Source organism: Manihot esculenta, chromosome 15 (assembly GCF_001659605.2).
Source record: "Manihot esculenta cultivar AM560-2 chromosome 15, M.esculenta_v8, whole genome shotgun sequence".
Lineage (NCBI taxonomy): Eukaryota > Viridiplantae > Streptophyta > Magnoliopsida > Malpighiales > Euphorbiaceae > Manihot > Manihot esculenta.
Window position 1 is genome coordinate 14,131,714 of NC_035175.2, and position 16,699 is coordinate 14,148,412.

Genomic DNA, 16,699 nt, shown 5'->3' on the forward strand with positions numbered 1-16,699 from the left:
GCAGAGTTGAAGAGACGGTTAACTTCAGCACCGGTGTTAGCTCTGCCGATCAGTGATGAAGATTTCACAGTGTTCTGTGATGCATCCCGAGTGGGATTAGGTTGTGTGTTGATGCAAAATGACCGAGTGATCGCTTATGCTTCTAGACAGCTGAAGAAGCACGAGCTGAATTACCCGACACACGATCTTGAGATGGCAGCTGTTATCTTTGCACTTAAGATGTGGAGGCATTACCTCTATGGGGTAAAATGTGAGATCTATACGGATCATAAGAGCCTGCAGCACATCTTAAGTCAGAGAGAGTTAAACTTGAGGCAGAGACGGTGGGTCGAATTGCTTAGTGATTACGATTGTAAGATCCAGTATCATCCGGGCAAGGCTAATGTTGTAGCTGATGCCTTAAGCCGAAAATCACTTGGCAGTTTATCCCACATTGCAGTAGAGAGAAGACCGGTGGTGAAGGATTTCTACAAGCTCATGGAAGAAGGGTTACAGTTGCAGTTATCTGGTACAGGTGCTTTGCTCGCACAGATGAGAGTGACACCAGTGTTTCTAGAGCAAGTTGCTCTGAAACAGCACGAAGACCCCGAGTTAGTGAAGATTGCCAGGACTGTTCAGTCGGGCAACAGTGTAGAGTTCAGATTTGACGGTGAGGGGATTCTTCGGCACGGTACGAGGTTATGTGTACCAGATGATAGCAGTTTGAAGGCAGACATTATGAGGGAAGCTCATAATACGCGGTATAGCATTCACCCGGGAGCTACCAAGATGTATCAAGATCTGAGAAGGGTGTATTGGTGGCCAGCAATGAAGAGAGAAGTGGCACAGTTCGTGTCAGCCTGCGAGATATGTCAAAGGGTGAAGCTAGAGCACCAGAAGCCGGCTGGAATGCTTAACCCACTGCCGATTCCAGAATGGAAATGGGAGAACATAGCTATGGATTTTGTAGTGGGATTACCGGTGACGTCTAACAGACTAGACTCCATCTGGGTGATTGTGGATAGACTCACTAAATCTGCTCACTTCATTCCCGTCAGGAGTAACTACTCTGTGGACAAGTTGGCGCAGGTGTATGTAGCCGAGATAGTAAGGTTGAATGGAGTTCCAGTGTCGATCGTATCAGATCGAGGACCTCAGTTCACCTCCAGGTTTTGGCGGAGTCTGCAAACGGAAATGGGCACAAGGTTGGATTTCAGCACTGCTTTCCATCCACAGACAGACGGTCAGTCAGAGAGAACCATCCAGACCATTGAAGATATGCTGAGAATGTGTGTGTTAGACTTTGGCGGTTCTTGGAGGCAACATCTACCTCTGGTGGAGTTTGCCTACAACAACAGCCATCATGCTAGCATAGGGATGGCTCCTTATGAAGCTTTGTATGGGAGGAAGTGCCGAACACCTGTTTGCTGGGAAGAGGTAGGAGAGAAAACTCTTGCAGGGCCAGAGTTAGTTGAGATAACCAGCAAGTTAGTGCCTATCATCAGAGAGAGGATCAGAACAGCTGTAAGCAGACAGAAAAGCTATGCAGACATCCGTAGGAAGCAGATAGAGTTCCAGGAGGGGGATATGGTATTGCTTAAGGTGTCTCCAATGAAAGGAGTGGTTCGGTTTGGAAAGAAGGGTAAACTGGACCCACGGTACATTGGTCCCTTTGAGATCTTGCAGAAGATCGGGTCTGTATCGTATAAGCTAGATTTACCGGCTTCTATGGAACGAATTCACCCGGTATTCCATGTTTCTATGTTGAGAAAGTTTGTGTCAGATCCAGAGAAGGTTCTTAGTGAACCTGAGGTGGAAATCGTAAGTGATCTCACCTATGTAGAGCAGCCAATGCGGATCCTTGACACCCAGATCAGAAAGCTGAGAAACAAGGAGATACCAATGGTGAAAGTTCTGTGGAACCACCACAACCTAGAAGAGTGCACTTGGGAGACTCGGGAGTCCATGCTCCAGCAATACCCATATCTGTTTTAAGGTTAGTTTTTCCCCTTTTCTATGTGTTTATGTTGTGTTAGGGACATTCGGGGACGAATGTTCTTAAGGGGGGGAGAATGTAATACCCGGCTCGAGTCCGGCATCGGCATTCCTGTCGTCCGGTGGAATCTCGGGTGTCGAAACCCTCGAGAAGGGTAATACATATGTTTTCCAAGGTAGTTTCCCTTGTTTTCATGTTTTGAAGTGTGATAAGCATTGAGTTTTGAAAGAAAAGCAACAAGGGAGAAATGCAAAGGTTCGGCCGCCGAAGGTCACTTTCGGCCGCCGAACATTGCACGGTTGCGGCTTCACGTTCGGCTGCCGAAGGTGGTCTGGCCAACCACCTATAAAAGGGCCAAGGGTCGGTGGAAGGAGGGTATTTCTCCTCCACTTGCAGCCAGAGGTGAGTTTCAGCCTCTCCCACGTTGACTTTCATGTTTTCCATGATTTTCATCAAATCTTTCAAGAGTTTTAAGAGTTTTGGTGACGTATGAAGGTTTTGAGCAAAAGAACCAAGGTTTGAAGCTTGGAGCTTTGGAAGAGCTTTTCTTCATATCTCCACGTTAGGATCCTTCATCCTCAAGTTGTGTAAGAGGTAAGTGAAGATCCTGAGCTTCTTTGATGATTTTGAAAGGTTTTATGCAGTTTGTATGGGTAGTATGCATGTTTAGGTTTAGGTGAGGTTTTTGGTGATTTGTGGTGGTCAAACATGTTTAAGTGTTATGTGCTCTGTTTGTTTGGGGTTTTAGGGTAGTTTTAGACCCCTTTGTACATATATATGTGTATATGCTAGTTGGGAGTAGTTGATAGGCATGTTTGTAAGTTTTTGGGCAAAGTTTGCATGAAACAGAGCAGGGTTCTGTCCTTCGGGCAAAACCAGGTTCGGCCGCCGAAGGAAGGTTCGGCCGCCGAACCCCTTGTGGAGGCAGTTCGGCTGCCAAAGGTTGCCCCCGAAAGCTAGGCTTTCGGTTTAGAAAGCGACTTTCGGCCGCCGAAAGAGGGAGTTCGGCCGCCGAAAGTGTGTGAGTTTCGTCTCTGGACGAGACCTTCGGCCGCCGAAGGTGCCGCCGAACATGCATGAGTTTCGTCTCTGGAGTGGGGTTTCGGCCGCCGAATCTGCCGCCGAAAGTGCCCTGTCCAGCTTTCTTTTGCATGGTTTATGTGAGGGTTTTAGGATTGTTTAGAGGGGTTTTGGGGAGTTTCGTAGAGATGTTCTTGAGTGAGTTTAGTCCCTCATTTGAGTCCACCTGTGTAGGTACGGACCAGAGGAATCAGGGAGGTCAGCAGTGAGTCCAGTGTCAGAACCTGCAGAGTCAGTGCAGAGATAACCAGGTGAGTGGAACTTAACTTAATGTTTTAATCTGAGAACTGACTATTTTATCATGCTTCATGCATCATGAATATGCTCTAGGGTGAGTGCATTAGTGTACACAAAGATGATGCATTGCATTTATCCTTGTACTTGGCATTGCTCCTTGTACATTGTTTATGTGAGACGGCACGGACTTCGTGAGGATTCATTAGCCCTCAGAGGAAAGACCTGAAACAGCCCTACGGGGACCAGGCACACAAAGACCTGGAACAGCCCTACGGGGACCAGGCACATGGTACTCTGGTACCCCAGATGATATAGAGGGAGTTTTGATCCGTCCGGCCGAGGTGATGTGTTTATGTGTTGCATTCCATGAGAGCATGTTTTATCACCTGTTATTTTATTACTATTCTACTCACTGGGCTATAGTAGCTCATCCCTCTCCCCTAACTCCAGTTGTGCAGGTTCAGAGGTCAGAGAGAACTCAGCAGGGTATAGGAAGAGTACAGAGTTGTGTAATAGCTAGTGTGGACATGTAAATGTAAAGAGATAAGGTTTATGTATAGTGTATAGAATGGTGCTTGACTATAAGAGTTGTAATCCCTTGTTCTTTTCACATGATCAGTTTATGTTTACATATATTGTTGTATGAGCAAAACCAGGCTTAACATTATGAGTTTGATCCGCCTAGAGCCATGAGGAGCTCTAGTAGGGATTAGTAGAGAACAGAGAGAGTGCATGCACAGGTTAAGCCTTGGAATGAAGAAAAGTTTTATGTTTTTATAGCAAATGTATGATCATGTATGGGATTTCACAGGTATACAGACAGAATAGCAGGCTTACTACGGGTCCCGGCGACCTTAAGTCGATCTGGATCCTAGTGCCGGTGGCAGTTCGGTTTTCGGGCTGTTACAAGAACTATCCTCTCATTTGGAAGAGGTGCTCGAATAAGATACAACGGAGTATCTAAAAGCCTCCGGGAAATGTGATTAGTTATGTTGGAAGGTGTAATATGCGACTCAAGGTCAAAAACATCAGGAAGCTTTAAACTTGCCATGGAAGAACAAGGAAGCGTACCTGAAAATGCAATAAGGTGAGAAAAGCAGAAGGAGTTGCGGGGAGACAGAGAGCAGAAGAGAGCTAATTTCTTCGGAAGACAGAAAGAATTCGAAATGAAAGGCAATGATGAGACGGAACGTTGATCTGAACAGTTTTGTTTTGGAGCGACGCGACCATTAATTGCTCTCAAAGTTTACCCTCTCAACGGTTAAGTAATAACCGGAGAGAAGGTAAAGGGGCAAAAGGATGATCGCTGGGCTTGTCTACATCTATCAAGGGCCAGGTCCACAATGATAGCCCATCACTTAAAAGCCCAGGCAAGTCCAACTTGTTCGGACCTGATTTCCAGCCAAGACAACTTAACCCACAAGATTCACCACTTCACCACATCCGTGGTAAGTATCAAGGAAATAGAAGGAAAAACTCAAAGATGCAAGCAGATGAAAGCATGATAAAGGTTAGACCTACTCATCACGTAGAATACATATAAGATTTGACTTGTTGTTAAAACAAGGGTTACGAGATCGGAAAGAGACGACAAGGATACCTCGGATCCATACTGAGCTGAGAGCTTAGAGTTTAGAGTTTAACTCATCAGAAGCCGAGCTCAGAGGTCGGATTAGTCCAGCTCGGACAGCATGACTTGGGAGCTCGGCCAGCTAAAGGAAACTCAGAGCTCATTTCACTAAGCAAAGACAGAACTCTCGGGTCGGTCAGTCCAGCTCGGACAACATGACTTGAGAGCCCGGTCGGACGAAGGAGACTTAAAGCTCAATTCATCGGAGTAAAGACCGATCTCACAGGTCGGTCAGACAGTCCAGTTCGGAAACTTGAAAGCCCAGTTGGCTAAGTGGATCCGGAGTTCAACTCATCAGAGCTCGCAGATAGGTTAGATCAGCTCGGGAAAAAGCAGGATAGAGCTCAATTGGTTAAAATTATAAGGCGAGCAATCTAAAGTATTTCACACATGATAAAAGAAGAACAGCTTAAGCATGAGAGCAGAACAAGAACTTCATTAAAAGAAAAGTACATTACAGCACGTTACAAAGGCCTACACTACGGGATGAAAGACTATCCTTAAAGGATTTACATAACCACATACATCATCATCTACGATTACATCGTTATCACCTATCCTACTACTCTGGTCTTCAGCCCGGAGGAATTCTCACAGCTCGGAATGTGAGTTTGGCAGAAAAGGCCAAGATCTGTCCCGCTATTATAGGGGAACTGAACAAGTTGATTCCCATAAGCATTTCTCACTGTCCCCCTGGGCAAACGTTCGGTTACCCGAGTGTGATGCACGGTACATTCGAACAATCTCAGATATTGTATGCCGACCGTGCACCACACATGAAAAACATAAGTCTTTGAGGCTACGGCCCCGAAGAGATCGCGAAGTACACATTCGAAGAAATCGCTGGAGACCTGACTGAGTGCAGCAGATCCCAGTCTCACGTAATACTGATACTTCACACCAAAGGGAATAATAATACTGGTACTTCACATCAAAAAGAACAACAAGCTGAGCGCCGGCGCCACTCCCATTTATATCAAAAGAGGACAACATGGGCATCGAGGAAATTCCCTGTTTCTCTACGGAAAAAGGCGAAGTTAGAGCGAACCCCTCAACAGCCCAGAACTTCTCTGGAGCCCGGACAACAAGCAGAGGAGGAGGCCGGCCAGACGACCTGGGTAAAGCAGTTTCAGCAGCTTTCCGAATGGTCCCACCCTTCGACTGCCATACCCGAAGGATCTTCAATGCACCATCCAGACGCCTTAGAGGTAACATCAAATTTTCAAGAATTTTGAACTGACCCATTTTTATCTCAGGAACTGCAAAAAGTTTCAAAACAGGGACAAATCAGAAACAGTTCTCCCTTAAGATGATAAGAGCACAATCAAGGCAAACCTCTGGGGCACAAGGCAATCTGTTTGAAGAAGGCGTCGGATAGACCTGCCACAGATAAAACAAGAATCTCTCGCTTCAACAGAAGGCTCACGAATGAAGAAAAGCTGGCGCCGATATATACTCGGAGCCTCAGGACTTAGCACGGGGCAGAGCTACACTAGACTCTAAGCTAATGGTGTCAGATTTCTAAAAGATATTCACAGAAAAGGAAAGAAAGGAGATGTCCAGATAATGATGACAAGAAAGTAAAGGCGGCAGAGGACAAGAAGAATAGAGAAAAGACAGAAAGAGGAAAGAGCAGATAGAATTCAGAAACTGCGCACCGACTGAAAGATGAAAGGATGTTATTAAGGCACCTGAACCCGAATGGACGCGATCATAATAGTTCTTGGTATTCACCCCCTCGGCAGTTGGAGCAATAACTGCCGAGAAGGTGAAGGGGCAATTGATGACCGCTAGATTCCTTCACCCCGGACCAGGGGCTTGACCACAGCCCAAGGCCCATGACGTAGAGGCCCACACACCTGATATACATAACAAGCCTGGCTCATCCAACCTTCAAGGCCGGGCTCGACCCATCTTCCTCACTCAAGCCGGCCCGGCCCGCACGGGGCAGGCCCTCTCCACTCAGGCTTAGCATCCGGCCCAACTCTCGGCCCAGCCCAGGATCCAGAAAAATATTCACCAGACAACCTGGCAGATCCGCTTGAACATACGCACGAGGAGAATCAGAGGCCGTTACGCATGGAGCAGGCGGCTGATACCCCAGTACCTCCGAATCCGCATGGCAGAGACGCGTGGCCCAATCCTGGAGAGACCTTTACACGTCACCAGCAAGCAAGATAATGTATAAAAGAGGAGTCCCCTCCTCAGAAAGTTTAAGCCTTATTCTGTAATAGAAAAACCCTGGTAAAACCCTATTCTATTGGATCTCAGATCATCATAGTGATTAGAGTTTTTTTTTTCAAATTTTTTTAATAAAATATATTTAAAAAATATTATATATTTATATATCTGATTCTCAAAAAATTCATTAATTCTACTTTTAAACTTTATTTTCGAATGAGAGCAGATGGCTAATTCAGCATAGACTTAAATTCGCGATCGTAAAATATAATATATCGTCTATAATATATTACTAAACTCCACGTTATATATAATTTAATTTTTAAGAGTTAAATATTTTTATAATAGTTAAATTGTTAAGAATTAATAATAAAAATATTAAAATATTAACTGTTTTTTTTTTTTTTAAATCAGGATAAATTAGATGTGGAGTGTGAAGAATTGAGGTGAACAAACTAAATTTGGAAATTAAATTCAAAGTAGGACAACTACTAATTTGGTTGCACACGTGTCTATCCCATCAAGTGGATCTAATTTAAAAACAATGCATGCTTCGTATACTATAATATCCCTAAACACTCAAGACTGCCTTTTAGAAGACGAGCCACCATGTTACACGCAATTTATCCAAATGGGTCCCATGCAAAACCTACCTCAGCTTTGGAGGAATATGCTAAGCATTTCAAGTGACAACAAGGCACAAAATTAAATTGGCAGAAAGATCAAATTTTCCCTGAATTGTATAGCAGAATTAAAAATTTCAAATTTTATTTTTGATTAAATTTGAATTTAATTATCATTAAAAATTAAATAAATTTAAATAAAAAATTAATGAATAAAGATAAAGATATTAATAAATCAAACAACAGAATTATCTGTTGCTGTAAATCTTCACAACAAAAAGCTTTTAATGATAAGCTAGACCTTTCCTAGAATTATCTCTTTGGATTTGTCCAAAAGGTTGCATGTCCTTGCTTGCAAATCTTCCAAGTGAAAGAACATCCATAAACTATAGCTGCTAAAAATCACTGTTTTTAACTCAAGCAAGGCTTACCTCAAAAACTATTGTAAGGAAATTTTGTGTACTTGATAATCTTTGAAACATGGGGATTCTAGTTGGGATTTGTTTGTCTTAATTCTTCACTTTTTGATGGCCTATCTGAGCTGTTCATGCTGGAGGATTCAGTGGAAGTGTAAGAATAAGCTTCAACTTTTGTTGCTGCATTTGAAACAAAACTGTTTGTGCTGTAAGATCTTCTGGAGCTTTCAGGCTCTAGCACAGTAGCATTCATAAATGGAGGTTGATTTGGGGAAGGAATTACAGAATGATCAATGTTATTTAGCATTCCCACGACTTCTGCCATGGATGGTCTTAATGCAACTGAGGCCTGTGTGCATAAAAGGCCGATTTGAAGCACTCGAGACGCCTCCTGTAATGGAAACTCATCTCTGAGGCAAGGATCAACAGCTTCTTCCAATTTATTTGATCTGTAAAGTTGCCATACCTGAGGCCAAGAGATTAGAAACATGTCACATAATTAAACAGAACAGATGCTCTACTACTGGTTTCGTTTCGACTAGTTCGATAAGATTTGAGAGCATACTGTTTGCAGAAGTGATCTGGAGTCTTCAATGAAAGCATTACATCTTTTACCCATTACAATCTCAAGAACAAGTACTCCATAACTGTAAACATCAGCTTTCTCAGTCAGCTGCCCTCGTATCAGATACTCCGGAGCCATATAACCTCTGCATTAATAATGGATATGCAGTTAGGAAAACAGAAATGTTGTTATTGATATTGATTTTTAACTCTATCCACCATGCCAATGAAGAAGTAGGAGAACTCACATTGTTCCTGCAATTCCAGTGCTAAGATGAGTCTTATCAGCACCAAAACAACGAACAAGTCCGAAATCTGCAATCTTGGGAGTGAGATTCTCATCAAGAAGAACATTACTGCTTTTAATATCTCTGTGGATAATTCTCTCTTGAGAACCTCCATGAAGATATGCAAGCCCCTCTGCAGTTCCAACAATGATATCAAACCGCTCCTTCCAGTTCAGATTTCTGGTTTTGTTCTTTCCTGCTTAGGAAATTTGAATACCCATGTGAGTTTCATCAGAATTCTTGACATATCAGACTTGAAAATGTAATAAGCATTTGAAGAAAAGAAGATAATTACCAAAAATGAACTGATCAAGGCTCTTGTTAGGGACATACTCATAAACCAGAAGACTCTCAGGACCTTCAATACTACATCCCAAAAGCTTAACAAGGTTCTTGTGTTGAATTCCACTGATTAAGTTTACCTCATTGAAGAATTCATCCACCCATTGTCTTGTATTGAAAATCAATCTTTTAACTGCAACATTCTGGCCATTTGGAAGAGTCCCCACAAATACAGAACCAGCTCCTCCTTGACCTATTTTCCTTGAAGGATTGAAATAATCCGTGGCCTTTTCCAGGGTCTCATACTTGAAATTCAAACTTGATTTGTGGAAACTGATTGAAACTTTTTCCAGATTGATGCGTTCTAGACAGAGGCAATGCAAGAAAAAATAAAAAGAGGAAAGAGAGACAGCATGAGGATTAATACTAATGTAATAATTTTACTTGCTATAAATAATCAATTACCTTCTTTTTCCTTCATTAATCTTCTATAGGTAGCATATGCTGCAAAGAGAGACAACATGAGGAGTGCAGCTGCTGCTAAAGCAATAGCAATTGTAACCCCTAAGCCAGAAAATCCTGGAAAATGAAAGAAAGAAACTAAGTTGATGAAATATCCCAGAAACTACAATATATGGCGAGATTGTTTGCTATAAATCTGCAGCTAATTCAGCTTAATCTACTCAATCTCTTATCTGCAAAAATTCAGTTTTATATCCATTTTCCCATCAATTCCCTGAAATTTCAGGGGAATTAGGCCAAAAAGAATCAACCAAACAAACATTTCAAAGCAAATCCTCACAAAAAAAGATGAACTCACCATGAGTATCCCCTGATTCTACTCCATGATCAAAGAACTTTTCAGTCGAGTATCTCAAATAGCAGCCAACATTCATCCCTCTGCCTTCTTTTCTAGGCAAGCATCCTTTCACCTCCATTTCTGCCTTCTCCAAACACTCTCTACACCCATCTTCTCCAACACTCTCCCAACACTGAGCCAAAGCATAAACACCCTCAATCCCTACAGCAGCAAATCCACCATTCTCCACAGCTTTATTACTCACATTAGCAACCGCATAGCTAACACTCCTCGCAAATTTCAACTTCCCATTCTCATCACCAATACCCGAAACATTCCCCTCGCTACATTTGACAGAATCAAGAGAAGGGGACACAGCCTCCTGAAAAAAATCGTATTTATCATACCGTAGAAAGCACCCATCAAGATAGATGCGAGCAGAGAGGGAAGGGAGACAACGGGGGATCTTGGTCCGAGAGGCGGCGTAGCAGAGGAGGCAATCAGTCTGAGAAAGGTCTTGATGGCATTGGGCTAAAGCGTAGATGGGTACTGTGGAGTTGTTGAGGTGGTAAGTGGCGAAATGGGTATTTGTTATTTGCTGCGAAAGTGTTTCCATTTCTTTAACAAAAGCTGGGACTACGTCCTTAAAGCGTGATGAGTTGCCACAGAAGAGGCCGGATTGTGTGATTCGAGGATCGGAGATGGAGAGAGAGATGAAGGAGTAGAAAAATGAAGAGAAGAGCCATGTTCTGTGTAGTAATGGGTAGCTCGATGTTAAAGAATGCATGGAAATTATCTTTGATTCTTCCTCTGTTCGTGTGGAGCTCTGAAGAAGAAGAAGAAGAAGCAGCAGCAGAAGAAGAAGAAGTAGAAGAAGACGTACGACGAAGATGAAGAAGTGTAGCTTTGAAAGAATTGGGCTTGTCTTAGTTTCAGTCTTTCTATGTTATTCTCCTGCTTTTTTGGAAATTGAAAGATGATATTGTCCTGATTTTACTGAGATTTACCGTTGACATTTATTTTTATTTCTATTTTTATGTTTAGCAGTGAATTCTTTGTTTTTTTTTAATAAAGAAATATAGGTGGAGGACTCTTAATTGGAAACTATTTATCGGACCGGTTCGAGTTTTAAAATGGTCGGAGAAATACTTGCGCTACGGTACTCACAAGTCCATCTTCAGTCTTCTAAAGACATCGACCTGGCACGCATTCATTTGTTGGTAAAGCTTTTTCTGCGCACCGTGTGGTCCGGTCCGGTGGGGCCATTTTTATTGACTTTGATGTCCGCTTATTATTCTCACCGTCGGTGATAATCGAGCTTTGCTGGATTTGGTTCTAGAAGGTGAAAAGGCAAATATCGTGTTGTTCAAGTAGCTTGTCCTGGTGCACAGCGTAGGTGATTATTATATGGACATGTGCAGCTGACTTGGAGAATTTAAGCATATTTGATTGTAGAGTAGAGCCTAGAGGTGAATCAATCATCCATCATCCACCGGCTTTACACATAGCCTTCTTCAAGTCAAAATCTTTGACTACAATTCTACCTATATATTTTTATTTAAATTTTACATTGAGATTTAGCAAAAAATCATTTATATAATAGAAAATATTTTGGATAAAAAATATTATCTAACATAACAATTTATTTTCTATTATTTAGTTTTTATTTAGAAATAAAAATTTAACATATAATAATAATAATATTATTATTAAGAGAATTCCCAAAATTTTGAGACTAACTTTCTATTTAGGAAAAAATCAATAAAATAGTTCCTATTTATTAATTTTCTTTAATCTTTTTAAGTGTTAATAATATGAAAAATATTTTACAAAAAATATTTTTAATGAAATAAATGAACGGGGTTTAGATTTTTTTTTATATTAATTATAAGGATAAAGAAAATTGAAATTGATGATAATAAAATGTTGATTGGTAGATAGATGATAAGAATATATAAAATAATTCTATTTATTTTATTTATTTATTATTTTGTGCATTTGCTGTGTTTACTTGTCGTTGAGCTCAAGCCCATGATTCCCCTTTTCTTAATTAATCCTATCACTCTCTTTCTATCAATTGCAAATACAATATATTTAATAAATTAAACCATTGAAACAAGTCTTCATGGTAGCTAAACCTTTCACTTTCAATACAAGAAGCCAGCATCTTTCTGTACAATTTTAATGAGTAAACCAACCACTCTTTGACATTTAAGCCTCTCATTGTAAAGTAAACAATCATTTTCTTCTCTTTATAGGATTCATCAACTCGACCATTACTTAAGTATTTAAAATTTATTATTTTCACTCGATAAGTACATTAAGCCGATAAAATATTTATGAGATGATACGAATCTCTTTTTCTTTTAATTAATAATTTAGAGTTTTAACTTTTATACATCTAAAAGTATACCCATAGTGTATAGGATTTTTGCACCTGAAAAGGCTTTGTTTGGAAGCATATGGAAAGTCTAACATTACGTTCACATTCAAAAAGGAAAATCACTAGTACATATCCAACTCAACTTTCAATTTGATTAATCTGAATCCGCACGGAGTGAGACTATTAAGGGGTAAATCACTTATGAGATAATAAATGGCAGGAATTTTTTTTATGTGGTCTTGAGTTTTAACTTTATACACTTAAAAGTATATACATGTAGTGGATGGGACTTTTGTACCTAAAAAGGCTTTGTTTGGAAGCATGGAAAGTCTAACACTATGTTCACATTCAAAGAGGAGAATCACAACTGCATATCCAACTCAACTTCCATCATTCCATGCAGGATTTGGTAAAAAATATTCAAAAACATCGGCTACCCGGTTGCTTCTAAACTAATCATGTACACATTAGCAAACTAACATTTGTTAGCTTCTATATCTAACCTTGTTATACCTAATTAAAACCAAAAACAAACCATAATGAGAAGAAAAGCTTAAGCTAATTACTTAAATAATCAGAAAATGAACGTCTTTGTTGGTATCCCTCTGAGCCTAAACAGTGTAATTCCATATGTTCATCTATGAAAGGTGGCATGGATGGTTGAGGCAATTCAAGATCTTTTTCCCTCAGCATCTGAACAACCTTTGTCATGGTTGGTCTCGAATTCGGCGATTCTTGAGTGCATAATAAACCGATTTGAATGACTCTTTCAATTTCATTCATATCTTCTATTTCCATGTTTTTATCTACGATTTCTGATATGGTATTTGATTGAAAGCACCTCCATACCTGTATTATAAAAAGCAAGACAAGGAACTCTGTTTCATAAATAGCAAAACAAATCAAAATTCCTATGTGTATGAACTCAAACATTTGGCAAGGTTGCAGGAGTTACATGTGCAATCAAGGTTTCATAAGCATCCTCAGACTGATGTTTATTGTTTTCTATGCCTGTAACTATTTCAATCACAAGAATTCCAAAACTATAAACATCAAATTTCTCTGTTAATCGTCCTTTCGCGATGTATTCAGGGGCCATATACCCTCTTAAAAACCAATAAAAAAATACTAATGAGAAATTGAAAATAAGACAACAAACAGAATTTAGTATTTATAAGATACTTGTATGTCATGCCAATTAGGAGAAGATTGGAAAGATTAAGGCCAAGTACTTACAGTGTTCCAGCAACAGCTGTGTTGAACAAGGAATGGTCACAGGAGTAAAATCTTGCTAACCCAAAATCTGAAATTTTTGGTTTATGTTTCAAATCTAGTAAGATATTGCTGGCTTTAATATCACGATGTATAATTCGCACTTGACAATCTGTATGCAGGTACTCCAAGCCTTCAGCTGTTCCTGTGATAATTAGCAGCCTCTTTTTCCAAGTGAGTTCATTCTTCTTTGCTGGATCTTTCTTCCATGGGTTGCATGAAAGAAAAAAATTTAGATTGTTTAAGAAAGAACTAACATGAATTTATAACTAATGAAACTACCTATAGCAATAATGACTCTTTGATATCATATTAGAGCATTCAGAGTTTGAATCTAGAGTTGATAGCTTACCAAATAACATGAGATCAAGGCTTCTATTAGCCATGTATTCATAGACAAGAAAGCTATCTGCACTAGTGAAGCAACAACCGAGTAATCGAACCACGTTCTTGTGTTGTGCTCTACTGATAATGTCCACTTCATTGCAAATCTCTCGAATTTGACTCTCTTTGCTAGCATATAATCGCTTTATTGCAATTTCTCTACCATCTCCTAAGGCCCCCTACTTATTTCATCACATACACATTTAAAAGTTTAATTAAAAGATTAGATTGATGAAGCTAATTCAAGAGGAAATTTTGAGAGCATTTGTACCTTATATACTTCACCAAATCCTCCTTCACCGAGTCTGCGAACTTCTTCGAAATTTTCTGTTGCTTTCTTTATTGTTTCATACTTGAATTGCAAGAACGGCAGCCCCTCATCTAACAATAAGTCGTCCATCCCTTTAAAGGTAAAACATACAAATTAAACCACTAAATATGAGATAATAATTAAGTCACTTTTTGCTTCATTATTAATTCCAATATATTAAAAAAAAATCATTGATCAATGTTTCTTTTCAAGGTTCTTGTAAGTTCTGTAAGAACAGGGCAACTGTTCAATAAAATGAAAAAAAGATAATAATTAATTAATCATTTAAACTTTTGAGATAAAAAAATAATTAAATAGTTTCCTTTTTTAATGAATATTACCTTTTAACTTCTTTTTGCTATTCTTTCTTTTGTAGGTGTGTTTACCCACACAAACCCCAATGCCAATTGCTGATAAGCAGATTGTAACCACACATATTACAAATGTGATGAATGAAAATATTTTTTCTGCAAGTGAACAAAACAACTTATTTAATCTTCAAACTAAACACTAAATTTATAAAATAAACAAGATTTTTGCAGCAAAAATGTCAAACAAAGGATGAGTGGGTATAAAATCTGTGATAAGATCACTAAATTTCTTTTCTCATTGATCCGAGATCATTCAAATGCAATTTATCAATAAAAGTAAAGGAATTTCAAATATGAGAGCCCAGCATATGCTATGACCCCTTTTCTACCTTATACGTAGTGCATTGCATGCACTAAGAAGAATGGAAGGTAAAGCTAAGGGTGAATATATAAATCGAAATACTTAGTTTTACCTCTAATTTCGCTTGTAGATTCATTGGCAAATGAAAAATCTGCATAACGAAGAAAGCATCCAGTATTAAGGACGCGAGCTTCTGTAGAAGGAAGGCAAGATAAGGCGGATGAGGCTGCATTAGAGAGGCATGTATAACACAAATCTTTGTCCAAAATCTTCCAGCAACTGGCCATTCCATAGGCTGTTACACCTCGTGAAATCTCATGCTTTACAGCAAATCCTCGCCCAACTGGTCCTGCAAATGGTGCCGTCATAAGCATTTCGTCGAGCACTTTAACTACCGCTTTTCTGAAATCCGGCGTGGGGTTCAATGCAGCGCTGCATTTCTACTTCCATTCCATGCACCAATTACACGAAATATAATATTTTGTTCAATTAACCAATCCAATATTATAATCCAATATATTATGACATACTTTTTTTTTAAATTAATATTATAATATGTTAAATTTTGAGGAAAATAATATAATTATATAGCATTTCATGTGAATCCACTATCATTTTAGATTAAAAATTCATATTAAGCCCCACATAGGCTATTTGTTTCCAATCAATGCATCGTAAAATTGGAGGAGAGGAAAAGGAAGAGGGAATATTACTGTAGTATCTTGAGGGCTCAAAGCTTCACGATAGAAAGAATAATTCTCAGCCCTAAAAAAGCAACCATCAAGATAAACACGGCCGCCGGTGTGGGGAATGCAACCTGTGATGATCGTAGTGATCTGCGTAAAACAAATAGCACATTCATCTGGGGACAAATCATCCATACATTGAGAAAGGGCGTAGATACGATCAGGTGGTTTCCCCACGTCCTTGAAAGCAAATTTGTTGCGATACATATCATATTGCATGCCATCTGTAACCTTGGAGTAAGATTGAAAGTAGTTTGAAATATTTTGAACGTCAATATTACCACATATACGTGCAATGAAATCAGTTCTTGGGTCTGCCATGCAGAGATTGATAGAAAATGCCATGAGGATGATGGAAGAAAGAAAAGAAGTTGCCATTACATGAAAGAAAGAAAAAGAGAGAGAATTGTGGTTTTGATGGATTTATGTGTTGTTTTGTTTTTCTTGGTTCATCCCGTTTGGCTATATCTAGGAGGTGTTCTATTTAGAGAAATGTTAGTTTCACCATCTTTATCATGTAGCTAGCCTTGAATTATGAATAACCTATAGCCTTTATGGTATAGCAAATTTATGTCTTAATTTTTTTTATCTTTTCTTTTTGTGAGCTGAACCAGAGGGCATTGTTTAGCAGGAGCTATGCAGATTAGTAGATCTAGAATATAGATTGATTAATGTGTAGACTCTCTCGCCAGAGATGGCAGTCCTGCGTAGAGAATATTTGCCATTAGTACTGGATATGTTGTTGTGAGAAACGATTCTTAAATATATTATTTAAAAAATAATAAAAATAATTTAAATTATTTTTAAAATAATTTAATAATGAAAACATTTAAAAAACAAAACAAATAATCTCAAATT

General features: G+C 39.4%; 2 protein-coding genes across 4 annotated transcripts; both read right to left on the minus strand.

Annotated features, from left to right (window-relative positions):
• Positions 1-7,935: 7,935 nt before the first annotated feature.
• On the minus strand, positions 7,936-11,056 carry LOC110600908 (cysteine-rich receptor-like protein kinase 42). Of its 2 annotated transcripts, none has more exons than XM_021737827.2 (6): positions 10,096-11,056; positions 9,741-9,854; positions 9,289-9,639; positions 8,955-9,192; positions 8,708-8,852; positions 7,936-8,608 (listed from the first exon to the last, which is right to left on the minus strand). In XM_021737827.2, the coding sequence occupies exons 1-6, from the start codon at positions 10,859-10,861 to the stop codon at positions 8,216-8,218; spliced, it is 2,007 nt and encodes a 668-aa protein (XP_021593519.1). In that variant the 5' UTR covers positions 10,862-11,056; the 3' UTR covers positions 7,936-8,215. The 2 variants fall into 2 exon arrangements, with proteins under 2 accessions (XP_021593519.1, XP_021593520.1); XM_021737828.2 differs by having other exon boundaries at positions 8,955-9,189; positions 10,096-11,052.
• Positions 11,057-12,661: 1,605 nt separating this feature from the next.
• On the minus strand, positions 12,662-16,630 carry LOC110601403 (putative cysteine-rich receptor-like protein kinase 43). 2 transcript variants are annotated; one of them, XM_021738519.2, is made up of 8 exons: positions 15,809-16,630; positions 15,208-15,535; positions 14,765-14,890; positions 14,385-14,515; positions 14,082-14,292; positions 13,694-13,928; positions 13,413-13,563; positions 12,662-13,306 (listed from the first exon to the last, which is right to left on the minus strand). In XM_021738519.2, exons 1-8 carry the CDS (start codon positions 16,217-16,219, stop codon positions 13,016-13,018), a joined length of 1,884 nt encoding a protein of 627 aa, XP_021594211.1. In that variant the 5' UTR covers positions 16,220-16,630; the 3' UTR covers positions 12,662-13,015. The 2 variants fall into 2 exon arrangements, with proteins under 2 accessions (XP_021594211.1, XP_021594212.1); XM_021738520.2 differs by lacking the exon at positions 14,765-14,890.
• Positions 16,631-16,699: the final 69 nt, after the last annotated feature.